At 42.0% G+C, this 27265-nt stretch overlaps 1 protein-coding gene across 50 annotated transcripts in view; it reads left to right on the forward strand.

The window, feature by feature from the left end:
- The window catches only part of TEX14 (testis expressed 14, intercellular bridge forming factor), a 218223-nt gene that overhangs the window by 163852 nt on the left and 27106 nt on the right, over nucleotides 1-27265 (forward strand). For 18 of the 50 annotated variants that reach the window (XR_014080732.1, XR_014080733.1, XM_081585117.1 and 15 more), the window contains 9 exons: nucleotides 6507-6658; nucleotides 7781-7971; nucleotides 8753-8903; nucleotides 17901-18829; nucleotides 21876-21982; nucleotides 24287-24412; nucleotides 24614-24702; nucleotides 25568-25837; nucleotides 26685-26785. Coding sequence is in view for 45 of the 50 variants with exons in the window: in XM_081585117.1 (XP_081441243.1) it covers nucleotides 6507-6658; nucleotides 7781-7971; nucleotides 8753-8903; nucleotides 17901-18829; nucleotides 21876-21982; nucleotides 24287-24412; nucleotides 24614-24702; nucleotides 25568-25837; nucleotides 26685-26785 (2116 nt within the window). In the remaining 5 variants the exon portion in view is untranslated. The remainder of the gene's footprint in view (nucleotides 1-6506; nucleotides 6659-7780; nucleotides 7972-8752; nucleotides 8904-17900; nucleotides 18830-21875; nucleotides 21983-24286; nucleotides 24413-24613; nucleotides 24703-25567; nucleotides 25838-26684; nucleotides 26786-27265) is intronic. The other 32 variants (XR_014080734.1, XM_081585121.1, XM_081585133.1 and 29 more) reach the window with 7 other exon arrangements.

Genomic DNA, 27265 nt, shown 5'->3' on the forward strand with positions numbered 1-27265 from the left:
GCAACCCACTCAAGTGTTCTTGCCTGGAGAATCCTGGGGACGGGAGAGCCTGGTGAGCTACCGTCTATGGGGTCGCACAGGGTCGGACACGACTGAAGTGACTTAGCAGCAGCAGCAGCAGCCTCAACCCTGGGCTTCCCTGGTGGCTCAGACGGGAAAGAATCTGCCTGCAATGCAGGAGACCCGGGTTCTGTCCTTGGGTCAGGAAGATCCCCTGGAGAAGAGAATGGCAATCCACTTCAGTATTCTTGCCTGGAAAATTCCATGGACAAAGGAGCCTGGGGGGCTACAGTCCATAGGATCAGAAAGAGTTGGACATGACTGAGCAACTAACACACACACACAACCTCAACCCTGGGGCTTCCAGGTGGCTCTAGTGGTAAAGAACCCACCTGCCAATGCAGGAGATGCAAGAGATGCTGGTTTGATTCCTGGGCGAGGAAGATCCCCTGGAGGATGGCATGACAACCCATTCCAGTATCCTTTCCTGGAGAATCCCATGGACAGAGGAACTTGGAGGGCTATTTATTGGTAAGAGTAACATTCCATCTCTTGATGTAAAAATGATACAGCAGTTTCTCCTATTCTTCAACTCCTTCTTAATGGAGTCTTTAGAGCTGGAATTGACCTTGCAAGTGGTATCATATAACCACAGACAAATGTAATTTTGATGATGTCAAAGCTAAAGCTGAAAAGACTTCCCTGGGACTTTCCTACTGGTCCATTGGCTAAGACTGTGTGCTTTCAATGCAGGGGCCCAGGTTTGATCCCTGGTCAGGAAAGTAGATCCCACTAAGAGTTCACATACCTCAACTAAAGATCCTGCATGCCGCAACTAATACCTGATGTCAGTTCAGTTCAGTTCAGTCACTCAGTCGTATCCGACTCTTTGCAACCCCATGAACCGCAGCACGCCAGGCCACCCTGTCCATCACCAACTCCCAGAGTTTACCCAAACCCATGTCCATCGAGTTGGTGATGCCATCCAACCATCTCATCCTCTGTTGTCCCCTTCTCCTCCTGCCTCCAATCCTTCCCAGCGTTAGGGTCTTTTCCAATGAGTCAACTCTTCGCATGAGGTGGCCAAAGTATTGGAGTTTCAGCTTCAACATCAGTCCTTCCAATGAACACCCGGGACTGATCTCCTTTAGGATGGACTGTTTGGATCTCCTTGCAGTCCAAGGGACTCTCAAGAGTCTTCTCCAACACCACAGTTCAAAAGCATCAATTCTTCGGCACTCAGTTTTCTTCACCGTCCAACTCTCACATCCATACATGACCACGGGAAAAACGATAGCCTTGACTAGACGGACCTTTGTTGGCAAAGTAATATCTCTGCTTTTAAATATGCTATCTAGGTTGGTCGTAACCTTCCTGCCAAGGAGTAAGCGTCTTTTAATTTCATGGCTGCAGTCACCATCAGCAGTGATTCTGGAGCCCAAAAAAATAAAGTCTGACACTGTTTCCACTATTTCCCCATCTATTTCCCATGAAATGATGGGACCAGATGCCATGATCTTAGTTTTCTGAACGTTGAACTTTAAGCCAATGTTTTCACTCTCCTCTTTCACTTTCATCAAGAGGCTCTTCAGTTCTTCTTCACTTTCTACCATAAGGATGGTGTCATCTGCATATCTGAGGTTATTGATATTTCTCCCGGCAATCTTGATTCCAGCTTGTGTTTCTTCCAGCCCAGCGTTTCTCATGATGTACTCCGCATATAAGTTAAATAAGCAGGGTGACAATATACAGCCTTGACATACTCCTTTTCCTATTTGGAACAAGTCTGTTGTTCCATGTCCAGTTCTAACTGTTGCTTTCTGACCTGCATACAGGTTTCTCAGGAGACAGGTCAGATGGTCTGGTATTCCCATCTCTTTCAGAATTTTCCACAGTTTATTGTGATCCATACAGTCAAAGGCTTTGACATAGTCAATAAAGCAGAAATAGATGTTTTTCTGGAACTCTCTTGCTTTATCGATGATCCAGCAGATGTTGGCAATTTGATCTCTGGTTCCTCTGCCTTTTCTAAAACCAGCTTGAACATCTGGAAGTTCACGGTTCATGTATTGCTGAAGCCTGGCTTGGAGAATTTTGAGCATTACTTTACTAGCGTGTGAGATGAGTGCAATTGTGCAGTAGTTTGAGTATTCTTTGGCATTGCTTTTCTTTGGGACTGGAATGCAAACTGACCTTTTCCAGTCCTGTGGCCACTGATGAGTTTTCCAGATTTGCTAGCATATCGAGTGCAGCACTTTCACAGCATCATCTTTCAGGAGTTGAAATAGCTCTACTGGAATTCCATCACCTCCACTAGCTTTGTTCGTAGTGATGCTTCCTAAGGCCCGCTTGACTTCACATTCCAGGATGCCTGGCTCTAGGTGAGTGATCACACCATCGTGATTATCTGGGTCGTGAAGATCTTTTTTGTACAGTTCTTCTGTGTATTCTTGCCACCTCTTCTTAATATCTTCTGCTTCTGTTAGGTCCATACCATTTCTGTCCTTTATCGAGCCCATCTTTGCATGAAATGTTCCCTTGCTGTCTCTAATTTTCTTGAAGAGATCTCTAGTCTTTCCCATTCTGTTGTTTTCCTCTATTTCTTTGCATTGATCACTGTGGAAGGCTTTCTTACCTCTCCTTGCTGTTCTTTGGAACTCTGCATTCAGATGGGAATATCTTTCCTTTTCTCCTTTGCTTTTCACTTCTCTTCTTTTCCCAGGTATTTGTAAGGCCTCCTCAGACAGCCATTTTGCTTTTTTGCATTTCTTTTCCATGGGGATGGTCTTGATCCCTGTCTCCTGTACAATGTCACGAACCTCCGTCCATAGTTCATCAGGCACTCTGTCTATCAAATCTAGTCCCTTAAATCTATTTGTCATTTCCACTGTATAATCATAAGGGATTTGATTTAGGTCATACCTGAATGGTCTAATGGTTTTCCCTACTTTCTTCAGATTAAGTCTGAATTTGGCAATAAGGAGTTGATGATCTGAGCCACAGTCTGCTCCCGGCCTTGTTTTTGCTGGCTGTATAGAGCTTCTCCATCTTTAGCTGCAAATAATATAATCAGTCTGATTTCAGTGTTGACCATCTGGTGATGTCCATGTGTAGAGTCTTCTCTTGTGTTGTTGGAAGAGGGTGTTTGCTATGACCAGTGTGTTCTCTTGGCAAAACTCTATTAGACTTTGCCCTGCTTCATTCTGTACTCCAAGGCCAAATTTGCCTGTTACGCCAGGTGTTGTCTGACTTCCTACTTTTGCATTCCAGTGCCCTATAATGAAAAGGACATCTTTTTTGGGTGTTAGTTTTAAAAGATCTTGTAGGTCTTCATAGAACCGTTCAAGTTCAGCTTCTTCGGCGTTACTGGTCGGGGCATAGACTTGGATTACCATGATATTGAATGGTTTGCCTTGGAAACAAACAGAGATCATTCTGTCGTTTTTGAGATTGCATCCAAGTACTGCATTTCGGACTCTTTTGTTGACCATGATGGCTACTCCATTTCTTCTAAGGGATTCCTGCCCACAGTAGTAGATATAATGGTCATCTGATTTAAATTCATCCATTCCAGTCCATCTTAGTTCGCTGATTCCTAGAATGTCGATGTTCACTCTTGCCATCTCCTGTTTGACCACTTCCAATTTGCCTTGATTCATGGACCTAACATTCCAGGTTCCTATACAATATTGCTCTTTGCAGCATCAGACTTTGCTTCTATCACCAGTCACATCCACAGCTGGGTATTGTTTTTGCTTTGGCTCCATCCCTTCATTCTTTCTGGAGTTATTTCTCCACTGATCTCCATTAGCATATTGGGCACCTACTGACCTGGGGAGTTCATCTTTCAGTGTCCTATCTTTCTACCTTTTCATACTGTTCATGGGGTTCTCAAGGCAAGAATACTGAAGTGGTTTGCCATGCCCTTCTCCAGTGGACCACATTTTGTCGGACCTCTCCACCATAACCCATCCGTCTTGGGTGGCCCCACACGGCATGGCTTTGTTTCATTGAGATAGACAAGGCTGTGGTCCATGTGATCAGATTAGCTAGTTTTCTGTCATTATAGTTTCAGTGTGTCTGCCCTCTGATCCCCTCTCGCAACACCTACCGTCTTACTTGGGTTTCTCTTACCTTGGACGTGGGGTATCTCTTCACAGCAGCCAAATAAATAAACAAATATTAATAAAAACTCCTTTCCTACATTCCACTAGCATGAACAGAGAAGGAAGAGGGATTGTAAGAGAGGAAAGTGAGTGGAAGTAAAAGAGAAAGGATATAAATTCTGATTGTAAGTGACTTGTCCCTTGCCTTAGGTAGCCTAAGAGGCCTGAGAAGGTCAGTGAGCGTCTCCCTTGGACAATCACCCCACAATATGAAGAGCCAAGTGTGCTAGGTCCTTGGACTATATCTCTGACAATAAAACACTCCATTGCTTTTATGACTGAGCGTCTTCACTTTCACTTTTCACTTTCATGCATTAGAGAAGGAAATGGCAACCCACTCCAGTGTTCTTGCCTGGAGAATCTCAGGGACGGGGGAGCCTGGTGGGCTGCCGTCTGTGGGGTCGCACAGAGTCAGACACGACTGAAGTGACTTAGTAGCAGCAATATAATATTGTGCGTGTATATCCATGCTATTCACACAATACCAGGCCACACCTGCCTATTCAGCAATACAACTACAGAGTTTAAAAATAACATAACTTCATGGCTTTCTAAACTTACTGCCTTTGATCAAAAGTTCTGTCGAGAGCAGACTTCCCTGGTGGCTCAGTGGTAAAGAATCTGTGTGCCAATGCAGGAGACACGTATTTAATCCCTGGTCTGGAAAGATCCCAGATGCCATGGAGCAACTAAGCCTGTGTGCCACAACTACTGAGCCTGTGCTCTGGGGCCTGTGCAAGAAGGGAGACCACCACAATGAGAAGCTTGCTCACCACACCTGGAGAGTAGCCCCGCTCGCCACATCTAGAGAAAAGCCTGCACAGCAATGAAGTCCCAGCACAGGCAAAAATAAATAAAATTATTTCTTAAAAAAGTTCTTCTGGGAGAAGTATTACCTAGAGAAGTTTGTTCAAAGTCTGAGAAGCTCAGCCCATCCTCTAAAAGCTTTCCTCTGTCAGCAAAAAGAACTTCTAGTTACTTACTTTTTAAATAAAAACTTGATTCTTTTTCTGGCTGCCTTGTATCACTGGTGGTGGAACCTCTAGTTCCCCGACCAGGGATTGAACCTGGACCTTGGCAGTCAAAGCACTGAGTCCTAACTACTGGGCTGCTAGGAAATTTCTAAAAACTTAATTCTTAATTATCAACCACTAGTCATCAAGTCTTTACCAAATGCTTACCGTTTACGTTCCTATTGGGCTTTCCAGATGGCTCAGTGGTAACGAATGCGCCTGCCAGTGCAGGAGATGCAGGTTCAATCCCTGGGTCGGGAAGATCCCCTGGAGAAGGAAGTGGCAATCCACTCGAGTGTTCTTGCCTGGGAAATCCAATGGACAGAAGAGCCTGACGGGCTACAGTCTATAAGGTCGCAAAAAGTCAGACATGACTTAGCAACTAAACAACAACAACAAGATTCATATTAATTCCTTACTTGCTTAGTGCTTTATGGCTCACAGAGTGTTTCCACACATGTGATCTCATTTGATGCTCATGACAGCTATGGGCAGAAGTCAGTGCTGATTTCATCCTGCGGACTTTTGTTGGCCCAGAGGACATTTAGGACACTCTGACTTAGTTCTCAAGGAGCCTGGTTGCAAAGTTGAGTTATTCAAGCAAATCAGTGAAACTTTGAGTACTAAACTGAGAGGGCTCATTTCCAAGAGGGCAGAGCTCAGAAAAGAAGCAATCACGAAGAGTTGGAAGAGTCCCAGAAGGCTTTGAGGGAGGCTTGTAGGGGTTCTTGAAAAAGTATTAGGTTCATTTATTCAGAAGTAAGCATTGAGGCCTTGGTGTAAATTTAGAGTTCTGATGATATAAGAGATAAGAGGTATGCCTCATGGAGCAGATAATAACAGATAATAAATAATAAATCAATGAACAAGAAATTCAGATAATAAATGCTCTAAAGCCAATAAATTTGGACTACTTTAGGTGGTCGGGTAAGTCCTCTACGAGGAGGTGATTTTCAAGCTAATGTTTTAATTATAAGAAGCACGCAGTCATGCTAGGATCTGAGGGCAGAGCATGCTATCAGAAGAAACCACCAGTGCAAAAACCTGAAGTGGTGATGTGTTTGGCATGTTGAGAAACTGCAAGAGGGCCCCTGTGACTTGCGGGGAGGGAGTGGCCAGCTGAGGTGGGGGGTGGGGCAGTGCCTGCTCAGGTAGGAACAGCAAGGAGTTGCCCACGTTGAAAGAGCAGGCAGTGTGGGTTGGTTCAGGGTCTAGCTGGGTTTCTAGAAGCTCAAGGAGGTTATCAGCAAGTGTTTCACTCGTGTGCTGTGTGGTGATCACAGTGACCCTTTAAGGCATCAGCCCTACCTTGTGTTTCCTTCTGTAGTCAGGATGGAGGTGCACAGAGGGATCTGACTCGAATGCCGCTCCCCACCCAGCTGTACAACTGGGCCGCCCCGGAGGTGATCTTACAGAAGGCAGCCACTGTGAAGTCGGACATCTACAGCTTTTCTGTGATCATACAGGAGATTTTAACAGGTAGGTCAGAGAGCACACTGACAGTGACCAAAGTCCCTATTCTTAGGTTGGGTTTCTTCCCCCCAGAAGAGTTACTTAGTTTTATGAGAATGCAGGACACAGGAAAAAAGACTTTAAGGAAAACTCTTTGTGTTTATGCAAGATATGATCTCTCAGAAATCATTCTCTTTTAACGTGTTCTTTAAGATTCAGCAAAGCCCACCCATTGGCTTGTCAATGGTAGTGCATTTAATCCAAGGAGAGTTTTTAAACTGAATATTGCTGTCAGTGCTTAGGAGTCTCTGTGAGGTGCCCCTTAAGAACCTGTTTTCTTTTTCTTTTTTAATTTTTGTTGAAGTATAGTTGATTTACAGTGTTGTGCCAACCTCTGCTGTAGAGCAGAGTGACTCAGTTACACATATGTATGCATCCTTTTTTAATATTCTTTCCCATGATGGTTTGTCACAGGATGTTGAGTGATGTAGTTTCTTGTGCTATACAGTAGGACCTTGTTGTTTATCCATTCCATTCTAAATGTAATAGTTTGCATTTACCAACCCCAAACTTCCAGTCCATCCCTCTCTTACCCCTCTCCCCACTGGCAAACACAAGTCTGTTCTCTACCTTAAGAACTTACAAATGAGGGGAAAGGACTGGCCTCTGAGAAGTAAATGGAAATCAAACACACCCAAGATCCATTGTATGTATAAGAAGTGTCACTTAAAAGAAATAGAAGCCCTTCCAAACCTACCGGACTCTGAGGTGAAGGTATACATACCACGTTCCCTGACGGAGTGAGACTCAGCCCCATTTAGTAGTGTTTACAGTCTCAGAGGCAAAGCCTCACCTTCTATGACATGAATGCATTGGGCATGCCAACCTGACACCAGGAAACATTCCCTTGTGGTCCCCAGGTCTGCCGGCCAGATGTCCATACCTACAGGGGTCTGACAATGCTTTTTCCTGTCTCTGTGACAGGGATTTCCCTGTTATTTGGGTCAGATGGTTTCTCCTTTGTTATTGAGTTTCCAGTAGTTTTTCTACAGAGAGAAATTAATTTTAAAGAGGTTGAGCAACTTGACAAAAGTTAGCCAGTTTCATCTGATTTCTCAATGTTTCTTCTTCTGGCTTTTTCCTTAACAGACAACATACCCTGGGATGGCTTAGATGGCTCAGTCATTAAAGAAACCATAATCTTGGGAAATTATTTAGAAGCTGATGTCAGGCTTCCGAAACCTTACTATGATATTGTTAAGTCAGGCATCCAGGTCAAGAAGAAAGATAGAACTATGAACCTTCAAGATATCCAGTATATTATGAAGAATGACTTAAAGGTAAGGTCTAAAGTTGTTAGGGGTCTATTTTTGCTTACCTATCTCAGGGTAGATTAGGGAGTTAAGAGACCAAGAAGAAGCTAGAGATCAAGTTGTAGCAAGTTTTGGAAATCCTCATTTCACGACACTCTTTCTGTGTTCCCAAGAAAAGCCTAACTGCCTAACTTGGTGAGGGCAGCAGGAAATTGCAGAGGGAGGCTGGAGAGGGTCAGTTTGTAAAAGGCGCACCCTGTAGGCACATAGTACGATTCAGTGGATAGCAGCTTTAGTTACTTTAAAACAAATAATTTTATTTCTTTATTTATTTTTGGCCGTGCTGGGTCTTTGTTCCTGCACAGGCTGTTTCTCTAGTTGTGGCGAGTGGGGCTGCTCTGTAGCTGTGGTGTACGGCTCTCACTGTGATGGCCTCTCTTGTTGCAGAGCATGGGATCTCTGTGTGTGGGCTGCAGTAGTTGGAGCTCCCAGGCTCTAGAGCTCAGGCTTAGAAGTTGTAGTGCAGGGGCTTCGTTGCTCCACGGCATGTGGGATCTTCCCAGATCAGAGACTGAATCTGTGTCTCCTACATTGGTAGGTGGATTCTTTACCACTGAGCCACCAGTGAAGCCTCTGTTACTACTTTTCAAAGTATTGGTAATTACAGTGAGTTCATTTATGAGAACTACAGTCAGTCTACCCAACAGGAGTAACAGGGAGTTTATCTGACACCTAGATATGTTTCTAAAACACCAGTGACATTCAGATGATTGCAAATATGTCTTTGACAGTATTTCCCTTGTTACAGGATTTTATTGGAGCCCAGAGAACTCAGCCAACTGAGAGTCCCAGGGTACAGAGATACGAATTTCATCCTGATGTCAATGTCTATCTAGGACTAACTTCAGAACTTCCAAAAGAGACCCCTAACTTGGAAATAAAAGAGCTGAAGGAAACAGGTATGGCCTTAACTCAAGGTTTTGACACAACTGTGTTTTGAGAGCTGCAACTAGTCAACTCCTCCAAATTATACCCGTAACTTATACTGGGAAAGATGACTGCCTTAGGAAAAAAAATCAAGATCCTTAAAATTAAGTTAAACTTTATGGGCTTCATATACACTTTGTCCAGAACTGGGCAGTAACAATCTATTTCTTTCTAGTATGATTTAGGAATGTATTCAATTGTTTCATAGGTAAACCTGGTGATTTTTATTTAAGATTATTATCTGTTCATTGTTGCCCTAAAGGTCCAGGAGCGAGCGAAGAGAATGAAAGCAGAATACGAAATCTGGTGCAGTGGGTCAGGGGCCCTGCAGCCTCTGTTGGACTGAGGTGCAGAGTCCACTTTGAGTCCAGCTTTTATTCCTGATTGCAGACTACAAAACTTTCTTTGATCTATCTTTCCCAAGACATTACACTGACATAGTCCAGATCTCCTTGTTTTTACCCCAGGCCGTTGCCTTGTAGGATAGTCTTGGGAACAGGCAGCAAGTGTGTAGGCAGTGTTCATACCTAACGCCGACCCACTATTCCAAGGTCCATGCTTTCATGATATGATCCCAGTCATACTCCCTTCTGGGTCTGGCCTTGGGGTCTGTAAGAAGGCTATTATTCTAAGAAAAACATGAAAAATGTTTTTCATCATTGTTGATACATCATCAACACAGTTTCTTGATATATGCTGTTTTTCCAGGTGCTATTTCTATGAAATTTCTCAAGGCTGTGAGCGAACATTATTAGAAATTCCCACTACGTCGCCCCCTTTTTGTTTTTGCAGGAGTAGATACGCTGTCTGAGCAACTTCTTTCTTCATCATTTCTTGGTGTAGCTAAGGACTAGACACAGAACAGTTAAAAATATACATCTTGATATTATAGTACCAAGCCATCCTCCTCCTAAAGTTTTAATCCACATCATGGGGTTAAGTTTATGTAAGCTTTCCTCAATTTCTCTAAATAAATCAGTTTCTGGGAGTTATTGTAAGTGAACATTCTGCATATTAGAAATAGTAGCCTGTAATTGGGAAATATCTAAGGATAGATTATTATGAATGTGTTCTCTCAAATGTTTAGATAATTGATCCCAAGTATATGCACTTTGATTATATTTATGAGGTGTGACACAAAATGAAGAGATATTCCAATTGCACATAAGATGAATCTGTAATTTTAAATTTTGTATTTTGTCCCCTAGTAGGAGAACTGCATTTTCTAAATCAGTCAATCATTTATTAATTTCTTGGTCTGTATGGGTTTGACTTCCCCAGGCAGAACTTGCATTTTGGTGCCACTACTGTACAAATGTAGCTGTTTGTATAGTGTGATGCAGTGCCACCCCGGCTACTGCTGCGGCCATGGCTATAGCAATAATTCCCACGATAGCTGTTATAAGGAGTCCAATAAACCTTTTGGAACCTTGCAGTACTTTATTTATAACCTTTAAAAGAGCATGTATTTCAGGGGAGCCTTCCCATGGTCTGGTTTGATTTACTGGAAGCTATATTCCCAATCTCCGTCTTAGTATAACAAATGAATGATTAGAATTATAAAGTGAAGAACTTAAGCAAGTATATAATTTGTAATCCTGGCAAGAAAGTTCTTGTACACTTTCATTGGTAGAAATTATTCCTTTCAAGAGCACATAACAATCTCTCACACAAGCCTGAATATAAAATGCCCAGTTTGTACTGGTGTTAAATGTCAATGAATAATTAGTTTTATCGGAATAATGTCCATCCCAAATTTGGAATTTTCTAAGACTTAAAGCCAATTTCCAAATCTCTCCTTGCCCTCTTCCTTGATCCAGTTGTGGGGAGGAAGGTGACATGCCACTACCATGTCATATAATTGGATGATCTGAATGAGTGGTAATACTAGTATGGTCAAAGACTTTATGCACCTGCCAATGCAGCCTTTTGTGAGGATTGCAGGACTGATTTTGATGAGAGCAATTAGAGACTGCATACCTCTTAGGGGACCAGTCCCATACAATTCCATAGGAACCATTAATCAAAATTACTCCCTCAGTCCTGCAGCAATTATCCCACTGAATACGATCTTGTGTTTCAGTCCACAGCTTGTGATGTTCACATAAAGGTCTGTCTGATTTGGTGTCATTATTGGGTTCTGAGTCATTATAAGCAAAACTCAGACCAGAGAGAAGATATAGTTGAACCTTAGTATAGTTACGATTTAAAGAATTAGTGAATAGCCAGGCTTGCATAGGTAATTTAAGACATCCTGTAGCTGGTCCTACACAAATTGGCCAGGATTCATACCCATAAGTAACACTGAAGGGAGTCCCTTTCTCTTCAGGTCCTAGTATCCAGGAAGAATCATTAACATAAATGGGAATCATAGAATCCCCCCAATCAATGGGTTTTAGTAATGGGGAATTAGGTATATATGCCCAGTAAGTATAATTCTTTGCTTTTGTTGAAACCAGGGATATACTCACTGTGATAGTTATCAGGGCAAACATAACCGTGATGAGGCTGTCTGGAGTCACTGGTTGTTTCTGCTCAGTTTGACTCTACCAGCTGGAATCCACACAGGTTCTAGACCTTCACCTGGGGAGATACAAGCAAACCCTCTTTCCCATGTAATTAACTTTCCCAGTGACCAAGCATTTGTTAGTGGATCTTGCCACCAAATCACAGGCTTAGTTGTATTTGTGGATGTAGCCTGAAAATGTCACTCAGCTGTAGTTTCCATAGTTTGTGTCAAAATATTCAAAAATTGAGAGTAGATAAAGCTTTATTCAATATTGTTTATTGTCCTATGGCATCTCCCCCTTTTTGTTTTTCTATTGCATGTTTAAGTGATTGATTAGCCCTCTCCATTATGGCCTGTCTCTGTGGATTATAGGGAATGTCAGTAGAATGTTTTATAGATCAAATTTTAAGAAATTGTTGGAATGTTCTACTGGTGTAAGCAGGGCCGTTATCAGTTTTTATAGTTTCTGGTGGTTTTATAGCAGCAAAAAATGCATATACATGTCTTTGTATATGTTTTGTAGTCTCACTGGAGTGAGCAGTGGCCCATATAAATTGAGAGAATGTATCAATGGTCATATGTACATAAGAGACTTTACCAAAGGAAGATATGAGTTACATCCATTATAACTATAGATTTTATATGGAACTGTATACCATCATTATATCAGTGGCTCAGTCACACATTTGATAATGTAAGGGACAACATTTCTTGAAACAGGCAATATAGAAAACAGTATAGTTAGCAGTAATAGTAAAATCATAAGTAAGAATTTAAGTCAAGAACTTTTATTAGGTATAGCCCAGTGACATCTTTAAGTCATCTGACTTAGTTTGTTAAATGACTATAGCTTGTTGTTAATTTCCTGTTTGTAGATCCTGGAGCATCTGATCTTTATTTAAAGACTAGTTACTGAGATAAGTTTTAGAAACAAACTTAGAGTGTCCTTTTTAATGAAGGACCTTTTTAATTTAACTTGATGAATGTCTTTTTAAATTTAACTTAATGAAGCCTCTTAGCAATGTAACATAACCATAAGGAATTATCTAAGAACTGAGTCTTAGTAAATACAGATCTTCATTAACAAAACTGGAACTTAAGATTCAGTGCAACATTAGATGTCATAAGCCTGACATCAGTTGGGTGGATATTTCCTTTAGAGCTCCCCAGTGTACTCTTGAGATTTTTGTATATGTCTGGAGACAGTCTTTTTTTTTTTTTTTTTTTACCTTGATGAGGCTCTTCAGAACCCAAATGTTTTTAATTTCTGGAGGGACGTGACAGAGGGAAAAGAAAAATGTTTTAATTTTATCCATAGGCATAAATAACTAAATTGTTTTAAACCATCAGTGACTTGAGGAGATGAGCTTTTTTTTTTATATCTGAAAGCAAAGATTAGAAGCCAGTAATATAACAGACAAAAAAGTCATGAAAATTGTGGTTATGTTTAGCAGTCTGTTCAATCTCATGTAACCAATCCCTTTGTTTTGTGGTCCTTGCCTGATGACTGAGGATGTCAGTAAAAACGATAGTCTTCAAGAAGTTTGTGAAGTTTTTTGTCAATGTCTGTACGGCCTGTCCAGCAAAATGGGTGTCCCAACCACTGGAGATCGCAGAAAATGTATTTTAAGCATTTTTTTTTTATTGTGAGATATTAACCCTACAGCCAGGAAAGGCTTTATCTTATCAAATAAAAGTGAGGTTTGTCAGGGAGCTGGGAAAAGCCAAGTGGCTGTCTTGGACTTCCCATAGCCCTGACTGGTTTATAGCCATTATTTATCCATTTTAAATTTCCTTATGAGGTGTTAATTTTGTAGAAGCAGTATGAGTCTCCATAGATCATTGTGAAATAACACTCATTCATTTTATCAAAGTAACAAAATATTTTAAAAGCACATATGAGTCACTTAAAGACAAAGAAATTTATATAGTCTGTTATCAAAAAAGCCATAGTCCACGAAGACTTTGATTTTTAACAGGAAGAAAAAATCAAATTCCAGATTGGTACCAGCTTATATTCATTGTGAAACAATAGTTATTCACTAATCAAAGTAACAGTAAAACATTTCAAAGGCAGTTTAATGTCTTAAGAAACCTGTATCATGCACAAAACTCTCTTCCACTTGCCACAAACCTTTTTTACACTTCTGTATTCATCACTGTATTTGCCCATTCAGAGAACAGCCATTTGTAAGTTCAGATGTACTTCCTTTTTCCTTAATAGAGTGTAATTCCATTCCTTATACCATTTTATTAAAAACACACATCTTACTTTTCTTTAGCAACCATGAGCTGTCTTGTATATTAGTATTTTGTAGATTGGTGAACATAAATACCAGTTTTAATTTTTTAAAAACATTTGCTTTTTTTTTTTTAATGGAGAACATCTCAGGATGGCACCAAACATATTTATTAATAGTCCAAAATCTCTTTAGTTTTTCTGTAAGAGGAAGTTAGTATTCAGTAATTAATGTTTTAAAAATCTTATTTTATTTGGAAATGACCTAACTATTTAATAAACTTTTATCATTTAGTTTAGTACAACTCTAGAAATTTAAGTTACCCCAATCCTTAGAGATTATTTTAGACATTTCTAAAATATAATTATTTTCAATAGAGTTTATCTAAAAGTTTTCATCTCATTAATATATATTTATATACATAAAGTGGAGAAGGCAATGGCACCCCACTCCAGTACTCTTGCCTGGAAAATCCCATGAACGGAGGAGCCTGGCGGGCTGCAGTCCATGGGGTCACTGAGTCGGACACGACTGAGCGACTCCACTTTCACTTTTCACTTTCATGCCCTGGAGAAGGAAATGGCAACCCACTCCAGTACTCTTGCCTGGAGAATCCCAGGGACGGGGGAGCCTGGTGGGCTGCCGTCTATGGGGTCGCACAGAGTCGGACACGACTGACGTGACTTAGCAGCAGCAGCAGCATATACATAAAGAGTTACTTTTTTTGTTGACAAATTTAGTTTACCTTAAACCTAGGCACAATAAATGTATTATACAATGTTGATGACTTAAGATATGTCTTAATTAGATTAGCAAACAAAATTAATGTTAGATATTTAATATTGAATATTTTTCAGTTCAAGTGAACCTGAATTTAAATAGAACTCATTGATAAATTAACCATATAGTATCCAAAAACAAAGACACACACTGAGACACAGTTGAATTTAGACAGACACACAGACAGAGATCTCATAGTATTCCACTTGAAATTTAAAATATCTTTTTGCTCCTTCTTTTTTTTTTTTCCCTTGGTTTGAGTTCTACCAATTTGTTTATGGCTAGAGTCCCAGACAGAGTGGGCTGTGTATCCCAAGGACATGATAAGAGTTAGCTTCAGGTTTTTTCCCCAGGCCTGTTTTTGTTTCCCAGGCAGAATTGGAGCTCCAAAAAAGTATTTTAACAAGTCAACTTTTTCCTAATTGCACGTGCAAGAAGAACTGGTTTTGCAATTTCAAAAAAGATTTTATTTTAACCAGTTTTCTCCGGAATCTAAAGAGTATCATGGCCATTCAGCATCAAAAATGTCATCTCTCTTTTTTGTAGTCATAGTATATCATCCATATAATGAATGATATATGCATGAGGGGATTTCTGTCGCACTGGGTGTAAAGCCTTGGCTACAAAATTTTGACAAATAGTGGGACTGTTAAGCATACCTTGAGGTAATACAGTCCATTTTATGTGGCTCCTTTAAATTAATGGAAGGAACTGAAAAGGCAAATCTAGGTTGATCATCAGTGTGTAAAAGAATAGTAAAAAAACAATGTTTGAGATCAATAACAAACAAATGCCAATTTCTTGGAATCATACTAGGATTAGGTAGACCAGGTTGTAAAGCACCCACTGGAACAATAACAGCATTAACAGCTCTCAAATCAGTAAGCATTTTCCATTTACTAGATTTCTTTTGTATAATGAACACTGGAAAATCCCAGGGGCTAAAAGACTCAATGATATGTCCCTTGCTAAGTTGTTCATTAATTAATTTATGTAAAGCCGCCAACTTTTCTTGTTTTAGAGGCCACTGCTCTATCCACACAGGTTGATCAGTTTTCCAATTAAGAGATATAGGTGTGGGTGGAGGAAGATTAATATGAGCAGTGGCCACTAGTGAAAAAGGTGGGGGGGGGTTTGAAATCTTGAGCGGTCAAAGGATAAATTCTTCCTTGTTGATTTTTGCCCAGTCCCAATCTTGGTATATCACCTTGATTGAACATAATTTGGCGACTGGCCTCGCTATATTGATTTTGAGGTTTTTCAAAAGGGTCATCATTGAAAGAATCAGAAGTCTGCAAAGATTCCAGTACTGACTTATTTAATGTCCATGTACTCCAAATAGAAACAAGGAGTGAAGTTCCTTTTGAATGTTCTTTCTTTAACTCTGCTCCAACCTTTTCCCAGACTTTTAAATCTAAGGTCCCTATTGATGGGAACCAGCAGCAATATTTATCCACTGCTTGTAACAATTCTAATAATCCCCCTTCACTAATAGAAGCTCCTCCTGCTTTCAAGAGCTGTCTTAATAAACAAATATATGGGCGATAGTGTTCTGCACTCTCAACATTTCCCATTTTAACCCTGATTAAATGCCTGAGGACTTACCAGCAGGAGTTTTCAGAGGCCTCTCAACCGTCCCAGGTTCTGTGTCGCTGTATTTTCATTTTTGCTCCAGCCCCATGTTGGATGCCAGTTGTTGCTGTAAAGTTCCGGGAGCGAGCAACGAGAATGAGGACAGAACAGGGAATCTGGTGCAGTGGGTCAGGGGACCTGCAGCCTCTTTTGGACTGAGGTTCAGAGTCCACTCTGAGTCCAGCTATTATTCCTGATTGCAGACTACAAAACTTTCTTTGATCTATCTTTCCCAAGACACTACATTGACATAGTCCAGATCTCCTTGTTTTTACCCCAGGCCATTCCCTTGTGGGATAGTCTCGGGAACAGTCAGCAAGTGTGTAGGCAGTGTTCATACCTAATGCCGACCCGCTGTTCCAAGGTCCATGCTTTCATGATCCCAGTCATACTCTCTTCTGGGTCTGGCCTTGGGGTCTGTAAGAAGGCTGTTATTCTAAGAAAAACATGAAAAATGTTTTTCATCATTGTTGATACATCATCAACACAGTTTCTTGATATATGCTGTTTTTCCAGGTGCTATTTCTATGAAATTTCTCAAGGCTATGAAAGTACATTTTTAGAAATTCCCACTACAGTTCATTATAGAAAATTTTAAATAATATGAAGAAGAAGATTACTTAAGAAGATTTTAATTTCTTAGAAATAATTTGTTAACATTTTGGTATTTCCTTCTAACCTTTTTCTTAAAGCCTTACTACTTTTTAATGTACTTGGAAACCTTTGAACTCAGAGCTGCAAAGAACCTTGCAGTCATCTGGTTGATGCCCTCATATTCTAGATGAGAAAACTAAGGCCAGAGAGGTGTGGTTTGCTCATGATTCCAGGCTGATTATATAGTTGGAATTCAGGCATTCAGATTCTAGCCAAGCAACTGTTCTCTTGACTGCGCAGGCCTGGAGGCCTCCAGAATGGCCCTCCAAGGTCTCATTACTTTGACTCCTCCATCCCATTTTCCATCCCGTACACCATCAACCAGGTGTGGTAGGTGGTCAGTCCTGGCGTTATTTTTTAAAGTATTATTTCTCTCACAGTGCAGTGGCTTCTTGGGCAGTGTCTCGGCTCCTTTTATCAGATGCTCAGAAAGAGCATGACTTGAACTGACATGAATATTCAAACACTTTTTGTGTAAAGAAAGTATGAATTTAGTCCGAAGATTCAGGGGCCTATAATTCACTTGTCCTGATAGTTAGGCATGTTTTGAACATACTATAACTTAAGCATAAGCATTTTTACCTGGGTTTGAGCCTTCCCAAATTTTCTTATTTTTAAAATAATTTTATTTACCTGTTATTTTTGGCTGTGCTGGGTCTTCATTGCTGTGTGGGCATTTTCTTTAGTTGCAGTGAGTAGAGGCTACTCTCTAGTTGGCGGTGTGCAGGCTTCTCATTGTGGTGGCTTCTCTTGCTGCAGAGCTCGGGCTTTAGGGCGCGTGGGCTTTAGTAGTTGCTGTTCCTGGGCTCTAGAGCACAGGCTTAATAGTTGTGGGGCACACTTGCTTGGTTGCTCCTCAGCATGTGGGATCTTCCTGGATCAAAGATCAAACTTGTGTCTCCTGAATGGGCAGGCAGATTCTTTACCACTGAGCCACCCAGGAAAGCCCTTCCCAAATTTTCTATTTCAACCCTCGTCAAAAGTTAGAAATACCCTCTCATTCTCTGTGAGTGTATCTGGTAGTCTTTCTAACTGAAAAGTGAGTGAGAAGATAAGAAACATCTTTCTGTGTTCTCATGCCACTTGAGCAACAAGCCGAAGGTGCTGAGCTGCTGTAGTCACTTTAATCAGCTGCATGTTGCTCTTCTTTTCAGCAGGTGGTCAGTTTCATTCCCTAAAGGGTCACTCTTCTCCCACCGAGAAAGCAACACCAGAGTCTCCTGTCCCAGACATAAGTCCGGTGGCCCAGCAGACTCACCGCCAAGACACTGCTTCTCCTGCCTGCTCTGTGGCGGAAGAGGCCAGGAGCCCCAGCCCAGATGAGACAAGCCTTTGCAGCTTCGAAATCAATGAAATCTACTCAGGCTGCCTGGACACAGCAGATGACCAAGAGGAGGAGCGCCCAGGAACTGGCTCATCTCTTGAGGGGGCCACACCAAACGAGACAAATGAGCTGAAGTCCATGGAAGAAGAGCTGGAAAAGATGGAGAGAGAAGCGTGCTGTTATTGCGACGAAGACGAGAGCTCTTCGGACGCTGACACGGAGCTCTCCTGTGAGGACTGGGACTGGCAGAATGGTGCACTGCGTTCCCCCAGCCTGCCTGCGCCAGCCCTAGGAGCCAAGGGCGGCGTGAACAACCGGTCCATGACCGAGGAGTACATCAGCAAGTGTGTGCTGAACCTGAAGATTTCACAGACCTTAATGCACCAGAATGCTGATTTGCTGAGGAATGTTCAGCAGAAGATAGAAAAGCTCGAGATGATACAGAAGGAGCAGGCAGAGCACAGGTCTCTGTGGGCTTCTTCAAGAGAGTTTGCAGGCATCCATGACTCACCTTCGGCCCTCGGCCCCCCGGCTTCCAGCTACGTCCCTCCTGTCGTGCAGCGGCCGGGGGACCAGCAGCCAGACCCTGGGGGCTACAGTCCGACTCTAGCAAGGTCTCCGAGAACAGTGAAAGACTTTCAAGGAGGACATTTTGGCAAAAGGTCCAAGAAAAGAAGTGACTGTGGCTGGACACCTCTAGCTTCTTTCCCCCAAGTCATTGAAGAAAGCACCGGGGATCAGCCAGAGAAGGGCCAGCAGGTGAGGCTGAGGTGTGGGGGCAGGGCAGCACGCGGGGTCTGGAGCCAGCCTTGGCAACCCTGACCTGCCTGCAAGGGCGGCATCAGCACCGCCAACTCGTAGCGAATCCTCTTTGCTTTGGGAAACAAGGCCTCTAGATTGGAATTCCAAGTTAGATACTCTTCATCTCCTATTCCGAACCCAGCTCACAGGCCCTGTCCTCTGTAAAATTAAATGAACTATGTGAAATCGCTGTTTTGTAGGTCAAAATAATCAAGTATTGACAATTTTATATAGTTCAACTCACCAAGGAGAAGGAAATGGCAACCCACTCCAGTATTCTTGCCTGGAGAATCCCAGGGATGGGGAAGCCTGGTGGGCTGCCGTCTATGGGGTTGCACAGAGCCGGACACGGCTGAAGCGACTTAGCAGCAGCAGCAACTCACCAAATATGGTATCTTGGGCAGGTATTAATGCCCATTCTAAATTGCTTATTAATTCATTCATTCACTCATTTGATAAGCATAGAGCCAGAGGCTGTTTATTAGGCCCTGGGATTTGATGAATGAGCCACAAGCTCTGCTAGGAGCAGCTCAGACACCAGTGGGGAATGGAAGGACTTGGTAGTCAAAGGAAATATCTCAGAGGATGTGAGAAACCATGGGTTGAAGAGTGGTTCCTCTGTGAGCTGCTGCTGTTTCTTCTTTTTCTCTTTTTTGACCACACCACGTGGCTTGTAGGCTCTGTGGGTTTCTTAAGGACAGATCCCTCCAGTAAGGCTGAGGAATGTCCCCATACATAGAAGGGGGCCTAGCAGTAGAAGGTACTCCGTAAGTGGTCACTGAGGGAATAAATAAATGGATGAATTTTAACAAGTTCACACATGCAGAGCTGGCTGTCTGTTGAATCAGAATTTTAGAGATGGATCAAGCCCATCCTTTTCCAGAGTGTAAAGCTCAAGCTCAGAGACTTAAACTTTCTGAGATCCATGGATGTGACTGAGCGCAGGGTGGAATGGGAGAGGTCAGTACCACTGGAAGGAGGATCTTATTACTGAAATTATTTCGAGTTGCTGGCTCACGGTAAAAAAAAAAGCAGGCTAACTTTTAGTGAGTTTTATTATTCTTTTAAAATCCTCCACCTAAAGTGCACCCTCTTGGCCTGCACAGGGCAGCCGACTCCCACTACCCCATCCCTTGCTGCGCTACTGACCAGGCCTAGCTGGGTTTCTAACTCCCAGTCTAGTTAGAAACTAGACTAACACTTGCACTGTTCCTTGCTGCATTTCAGTAAGACTTTGGTCCTCACTTAGAACATTTGGAAAAGCCTTGGCATTTGTTTTTATGTAAAGAGAAGGAAGGTGATTTTGGAGAAGGAAATGGCAACCCATTCCAATATTCTTGCCTGGAGAATCCCATGGACAGAGGAGACTGGTGGGCTACAGTCCATGGGGTTGCAAAGAGTTGGACACGACTGAGCTACTAACACACACACACAAAGAGAAGGCACAATGAAAGTTACAGTTTACTAGAAAACTACTAGAAATAACTTTTATTGTATACTGTATGTTGATTACCTATTGCTGCATAACATAAAATAACAATGTTTTATTACTTCTCATAATTCTGTGGGCTCCGAGTATCACAGGGCTAACTTGACTGGTTCTTCCATTCCTTGTGACACTGGCTGGGACCACCCCCTCAACTGCATTCAGATGGACTCTGCCTAAGGCCAGGAAGGCCTCAGTTACCTGGCTCCCCCAGGTGGCCTCTTTCCACACTTGGTTTCTTTTCATTCACTAAATAGTGTCACCCAAGGTTCTCTGCAGCCTGGCAGCTGGCTTCCCAAGTGAAAGCTGAAGCTGCCAGGTCTCTTAAAAACTAGGACAAGATCACTTTTGCTGCTTTTCTGATGGTTACAGTTAGGAAGACAGCATGGATTCAAGGGGAGGGAAGTAGATTCCAGCTCTCCAACGGCAGTGTGGACAGGGAGGGAAGGAATTGAAGGTACCTGTTGTTGGAAACCATCTACTAGTACATATGACTACGTGTAAAGAACTGTACCATATTTTAATTGTTCTTTAAAAAGCCTACCCTAGTTTTCTAGCATAATCAAGGAATAAGGCATTTTCACCTAAGTGAAATTTTCAAACGTCTGAAATTCATTCTTTTAATTTCTCCGTTCTTAAATTTTTAATCATACTGAATGAAAACACTATAGACTTAACCGTTATTCTAAATACCAATTTGAATATATTCTAAATCTATTCTAGCCTTTCCTTGGTGACCATGATGATTCTTTGAACATCTATTACTGTAATGTTCCGTGATGCAATGTTGCCTCCATTCAGCAGTCTCTGGAGCTCATACTCCAGAGACAGTGATCATTTTATGCATCTTTTCACATTTAGGTGTCTTTCTGCCATCCCCAAATCTCACATGTGTTGCTTCTATTTGCTGTAGGTTAGGAAATGCAATTAAACTAAGATAGTTGAAATTGCAGGAAGTAGATCCCAGGTCTCTTTTTTTGGCTAAAGGGCATTGGCTTTAATTTATTTTACTTCTACTATTTTTGAAGTAATGTAGCCTTTTTTTTTGGTTATGTTTTATTTTCATAGCACCCCTCTCCTCCCCCCGCCTCCCCAGTAGATTTAGGTAGGCAGATATTACCGTCCCTGTTTTATGGATGAGGAAACCAAAACATAAGGCTCACCTAGGTTAGTCTGAGTAAAGATCAGACGAGAACCCAGGGCCTGGGGCTCCTGCCATAAAACCTGCTGCCTTAATAATCAATAGGGGAAAGTTTGGGAACTTTAGATGTCTATTTTGTCTGCTCATTTTCCACTTGCACCCTGTTTGGACTGAAGTCCTGACGGCCAGCGTGTCTCTGAAGAGGCCTCCAGCTAAGAGATGACTTATTAGACAGGAAATATGCAAACTGAAATTGTCTTGAGAGGTCTGGTTAGTTCTACATACTGAGTGAGAATGACTTTAAAAATAGAATGTGAGAGTGAAGGGAAGAGGGATTCCTTCATCAAAGCACTGAAACATGTCTCCTGATTTTTAAGCTGCCAACTGTTTGTGGCCCTGGAGAACAGAGCAGAGGTGAACAGTTTCAGCCCACTCACGGAGCCAAGGATAGTTTGGAAAGAAACAAGAACCAGAATACCAGCAGGTGGGTTAACGTTTCATTGTTCTTTGTGTCACCATGTCTTTAGATGCCCATGTGACCCCTAGGCCACTTAATGATCTTCATAGTGCTGGTGACAAAGAGATTGTGAGAGCTGAGGAGTAGTAACACGGAAAGAGATGTTGGCAGATTCTCTCCGTTGAGTGAGTGAGAAGAGCAGTATAATGGAAACTCGCAGGAGATGTCAGAGGTGAAGTTGCTGGCAGGTCAGCTGGACAGAACTCCTCAGTGGTCCAAAGCAAAGCATCCTGTCTTTCTGAAACTGTCCAGACTGCTTTTCTGAGAAAAAGAAGTGCCAAGTATCCCATGTGCCAGGGCTCCAGAAACCAAACTACGTGCAAACCAGTGTTGTTCAAAATAAGCGTCACTGACTCTGGGGGGCAGGAGGAGGAAGTTGAACAATATCATCATTACCTTTTGGACTCTGATTTTTAGCCAGATTGATGAAATGAATTGATTTCAGCACAAATCCATTTTCCTTCAGTAGAAGAAAAGTGTATGTGTATGCTGGGTTTTTAAGAACTTAAGAAAAACAAATTTTCTTTTGCATAGGGGGAATTATTAATGGAGCTATAAATGTTTTTCAAGACAGAGTAGTATATTCCTTGTCTGTCATTAAAACACAGCATTAATCCACAGCTTTGAAGTCAGTCTTCCTGGAAAAAAAATTTTTTATTCCTGCCCTCAGTGGTGACAGAATAATGACAAGAACTTGCTGTTTTCTTCACTTCAGTTAAATATGTACCAAAGGGGCAATCGAGGAACATGCCCAGACATTTTAGATTAGTGTATTTTACCTTTACAAAGGGAATTAACTGAAGAACGACCTAATCGGCATCAGAGAGTTTAGCACTCACATCATTGACAGAAGCAAACAGGGTGACAGTATAGCCACTAGAGGACAAAGCAGAAGCTGTAGTTGTGACCTCCCTTGCTCACCACCCTCCTCCCCCAAGAGAACAAAAACAGACCAAAGAGAAAGGTTTGATACTTTGCTATCAGTCCACCTAGTCTTTTTGTGTGCTTTCAAAATAACTTTAATTATATACATGTAGGCATTTTTGTGGGCTTCCCAGGTGACTCAGTGGTAAATAACCCGCCTGCCAATGCAGGAGACACTGGTTCGATCCCTGGTTGGAGAAGATACCCTGGAGAAACAAATGGCAACCCACTCCGGTATTCTTGCCTGGGAAATCCCACGGACAGAGAAGCCTGGCGGGCTACAGTCCATGGGGTCGCAAAGGGTTGGACATGATTGAGCGACTAAAGAAGGCAATTTTGTATCCTGAGTTTTTGCTTTGCATTAGAACATTTTTATCCTTTGTTATTAAAAACATTCTGTAAACTTACTTTGAAATTGTAAGTTTGAAATGGGGAAAAATTGAATTTTCCCCATTATTTTTTTCCTCCATTGTTGAATTTTACGTTGTTTCCACCTTTCTTTTTTCTGTTATGACTAGGGCTACAGTGACTTGTCAGTAAATTTGTTCTGCGTTTTGGGATATGCCCTTGATAGACTCCCAGAAGCAGAGTTACAGAGGGTTTGGGCATTTTAAAGATGCTTGATAGCTGTTGCCAAATTGTTCTTCAGAGAAGCTGATCAGACATGATGTTTCTAATCCAACAGCCTCTCTTTGCACTCTGATACAGCAGGAGACTGGGCTATTCTAGATAAAAGAGAATCCCTATGTATGCATAAATCATACATTTTCTTTATTTTTTTTGGCGGTGCCAGGTCTTAAGTTGCAGCACACAGCATCTTCTAGTTGTGGCATGTGGGATCTAGTTCCCTGACCAGGGATCAAACCTGGGCCCCTGCATTGGGAGCATGAAGACTTAGCCACTGGATCACCAGGGAGGTCCCCTAGATGATACATTTTCAAAGAATTAGTTTAATAGGTGATAAAGTGTATATAATCATGGGATATTTAGAGGAAAAAGAGACTGCTTTGTTGTGCAAATGAGGAAACCTTGGCCCAGAGAGATTGAAGTTTGCCAAAGTCAGCTAGCTAGTAGCAGGACATGGTCTACAACTCAGTGAAACTAGGATGAAGATCTCTGAATGATCTTCAGAATCCCTGGTGCCTTAAGCCCATCTTTATAAGTGTTAGCTGTTGTGCTATCACACCACCTGATATGCAGGTGGGCCTGTTACCAGAGGATTCTGATCAAAGGGCAGGGAACTACTGAACCATCACCTATGCTTTGCTTTGCTACAGCCCAAGGACCAGGGTTCTGTTTGTGAAGCTGAATTTCAAGATCATCTAACCCAGTCCTTTGATTTCTTAGCCAGGGAAGGCCTAGGGAGTCCAGTCATCAAAGCAAAATGACACAGCTCAGTTGTGTACTCCTCACCATGCCAAGCCACCCACAGGGACCACCCGCCTCATCCAGCCCTGGCCAGGACTCTACCAGGTAGTACAGCCTTGTGGGCTGAGTGTTGCAGGGGGTCTGGTATCCCCTGGTGGTGTGTAGGAGTCAGTGCAACCTCAGAACAGCTCAGAGAATAGGGGACAGTCCTCTGTGGGCTCATGGACTTGGGGTTGTGTCAGGAACTTGAGTAAACTGATGTGTTTGTGTTCACTTGCCCTCTTTCCCCAAATATATGCAATTCAGGATCAGTGTGCAATCTGTATCTTCTGAAATCTATAACGCAAAGTCAAGAAATAACGAAGACGATGGAGAGATACACTTAAAATGGAAAAGTGAGTATAAAGCCATGGGTTCTGTTGGACAAAATGAAATTTAAAGTATCTTTCTAGCTTGGTTGTTATCTCAAAGTACACAGCCTGTACTGTCTTCTCATATTCTTTTCTTGTTAGATCATTCCATTTTAAAAGTAAGACCATTCTGATTACAAACTGTAAAAGAGAAGTGCTTTTTTTATTCTCTGGACTATATAGGAAATCCTTCTGCACTCTGTATATGTGTATATATGTATGTTGTGTAACAAACGTAGTAAAAAAATACACAGTATAGATTCTTATAATGTTGTTAAGGTAGAGAGCTTGCCGTGTCACTTTCACATATCCTGTGGGCATTGTCCTTTTGTATCAGTTTAATCTTATGAGCTTAAAAGAATACAGCATCTATGTTTTTTGATAGTAATGCTAAGTGGCACTGAAAAGGATAGAAAATTTTGAGGAAAACACACATGCACAAACACATATATATGTACTCCCAAAACATGAGCTCAGTCTGGTCTAGAAAGACTATACAAACTCAAATAGAATTCGTTCCTTTAGTTTCTGCAGGCTAGGGGCTTCACATGTCATTTTCTTACAAAATCTTTATAGCAAGAAGGTGTGTCTACAAATTTCTGTTGTCTTTTAGTCTACTTCAGCATAAAGGGCTGTAATGAACTGAAATTCTGCCTGTCCCTCACTCTGTTATCAGTTCTCTCTTTTCTGTTTCAAGCCAAGCAGGGCAAGCTAAGGATGATGCAGTTCTAAAAAGGGAATAATTGTGACAACATAAGCTATAAAACATTACATAACTCTTTAAGAAACTAAGGCTTTTGTTTCCAGCATTCACAGTGCTGTTTTAAATGCTGCTTTCTCTTACGTCCAGTGGAGGTGAAAGAAATGGCAGCGAAAGCAGCTACTGGACAGCTGACAGTACCTCCTTGGCATCCTCAGAGTGGTGTGGCTTTAGACAATGAGGCTGAAAATGAGCCTGACCCCCTGCTGCAGCTCCCCATTAGGGTCTCCAAGCATGTGGATTGGCAGCAAGCTGCAGAGTATCTCAAGAAAAACGATGAGCCAGGAGAAAATGACAAGTGTGACCAAACAGACAGCAGTGACCAGCATGGCAGACAGTCAGGGCCTCAGCGTTTCACCAGTAAGTTCAGATGGATGAATTGGGGTAGGTGAGCTCTATCAAGTTGTCAGCTCTTGAAAATAAGTAAACCTCCTAGAATATTTCCTTTGGCTTCTCTCCTTTCCTATTTATCTGGGGATCCTGAATTCCAGGGGAAAGTAGCACACCCATCTAATCCCACTGTCCTTCAGGCAGGTGAAAAAGTCCAGAGATTCGCAAGTTTTTCTGTTACTGGAGCAGATTTCCTTTGTCCAAATGAAGTAAATAGTCTCCATGCACTGACCCTGCTCCTGGATCTAACCTGGCAAAGAATTGAACCTTTTACCAGAGAGCATTGGTGGCAGGCCACCCCCTACTGCCCACTTCTTTGCATTGCATTTTAGGCCAGAAAAATTCCACCGTCTCTCAGAGAATCTATGCCTGAGGAACCTAGAGACAAATGATGTTTACTGCCATCACTTTTATAGATTTGTGGGTGAAAACTGCACGCTGTGTCTTTCCACCTGGTAATTTGCTTGCAGTTAGGGCATGGGATATCATTTCACAGTTGTTTGAAAATCAAGGAAAGGTACATCTAAAATAGTCATTCATCTTAGATAGAAAAATATCCTGGTTTGGATTTTTTTGGTATTTAAAATCTGTTCTTTGTCAAGCATCACTCTTGAATGGGTGGGCGAAAGGGAGAATGATTCACGGCCGCATGCTAGAGCCAGGCTAACCTAACCGTCTCCACTGTCTGGACAGAACCTGACATGACACGTGGCCACATTTGGGAGAAAATGCATACATCTCTTCTCTCACACTATCCTTTGCCCCTTCATATCATTTAAAAATTACTGAATGACAATTATTGTGTTATAATCGTTAGGTATCAGGCACCTGCCCCCCAGAAAAGATGAGCAGCCAGAGCACAGTGAAGTCTTTCAAGCAAATTCGGATGCGTCTGTGGCTGTTGAGAAGTCTTACAGTGTAAGTCATACAGCTGGAGAGCCAACTCAAACCCAAAGACCTAGTAGAGTAAAACTGAGTTGTTACGTATTATGACATTGAAATATCTGTAGTAGTTCTTTTTTGTTGGAACATGTGCCCTCATGTCTCTGACATGAATGAAAAAGTCTTTCCTCCCTGTCTAATACTTTTTGAATTAGTTCAGTTCAAAGCACTGTGTATATTGGAGCTTGGGGAAAACACAGTGTTAGATTCAGCTCTGACACGAGCTTTCTGTCTGTGTGCGTGCTCACTAACTCAGTCATGTCTAATTCTTTGCAACCCCATGGACTGTAGCCCACCAGGCTCTTCTGTCCATGGGATTTCCCAGGCAAGAGTACTGGAATGGGTTGCCATTTCCTTCTCCAGAGGATATTCCTGACCCAGCGATCTAGCCCACGCCTCTTGTGTCTCCTGCATTGGCAGGCGGATTCTTTACTGCTATACCACCTGGGAAGCCCA

This window comes from Giraffa tippelskirchi, chromosome 3, assembly GCF_054371585.1.
Source record: "Giraffa tippelskirchi isolate mGirTip1 chromosome 3, T2T-mGirTip1v1.2.pri, whole genome shotgun sequence".
Classification (NCBI taxonomy): domain Eukaryota; kingdom Metazoa; phylum Chordata; class Mammalia; order Artiodactyla; family Giraffidae; genus Giraffa; species Giraffa tippelskirchi.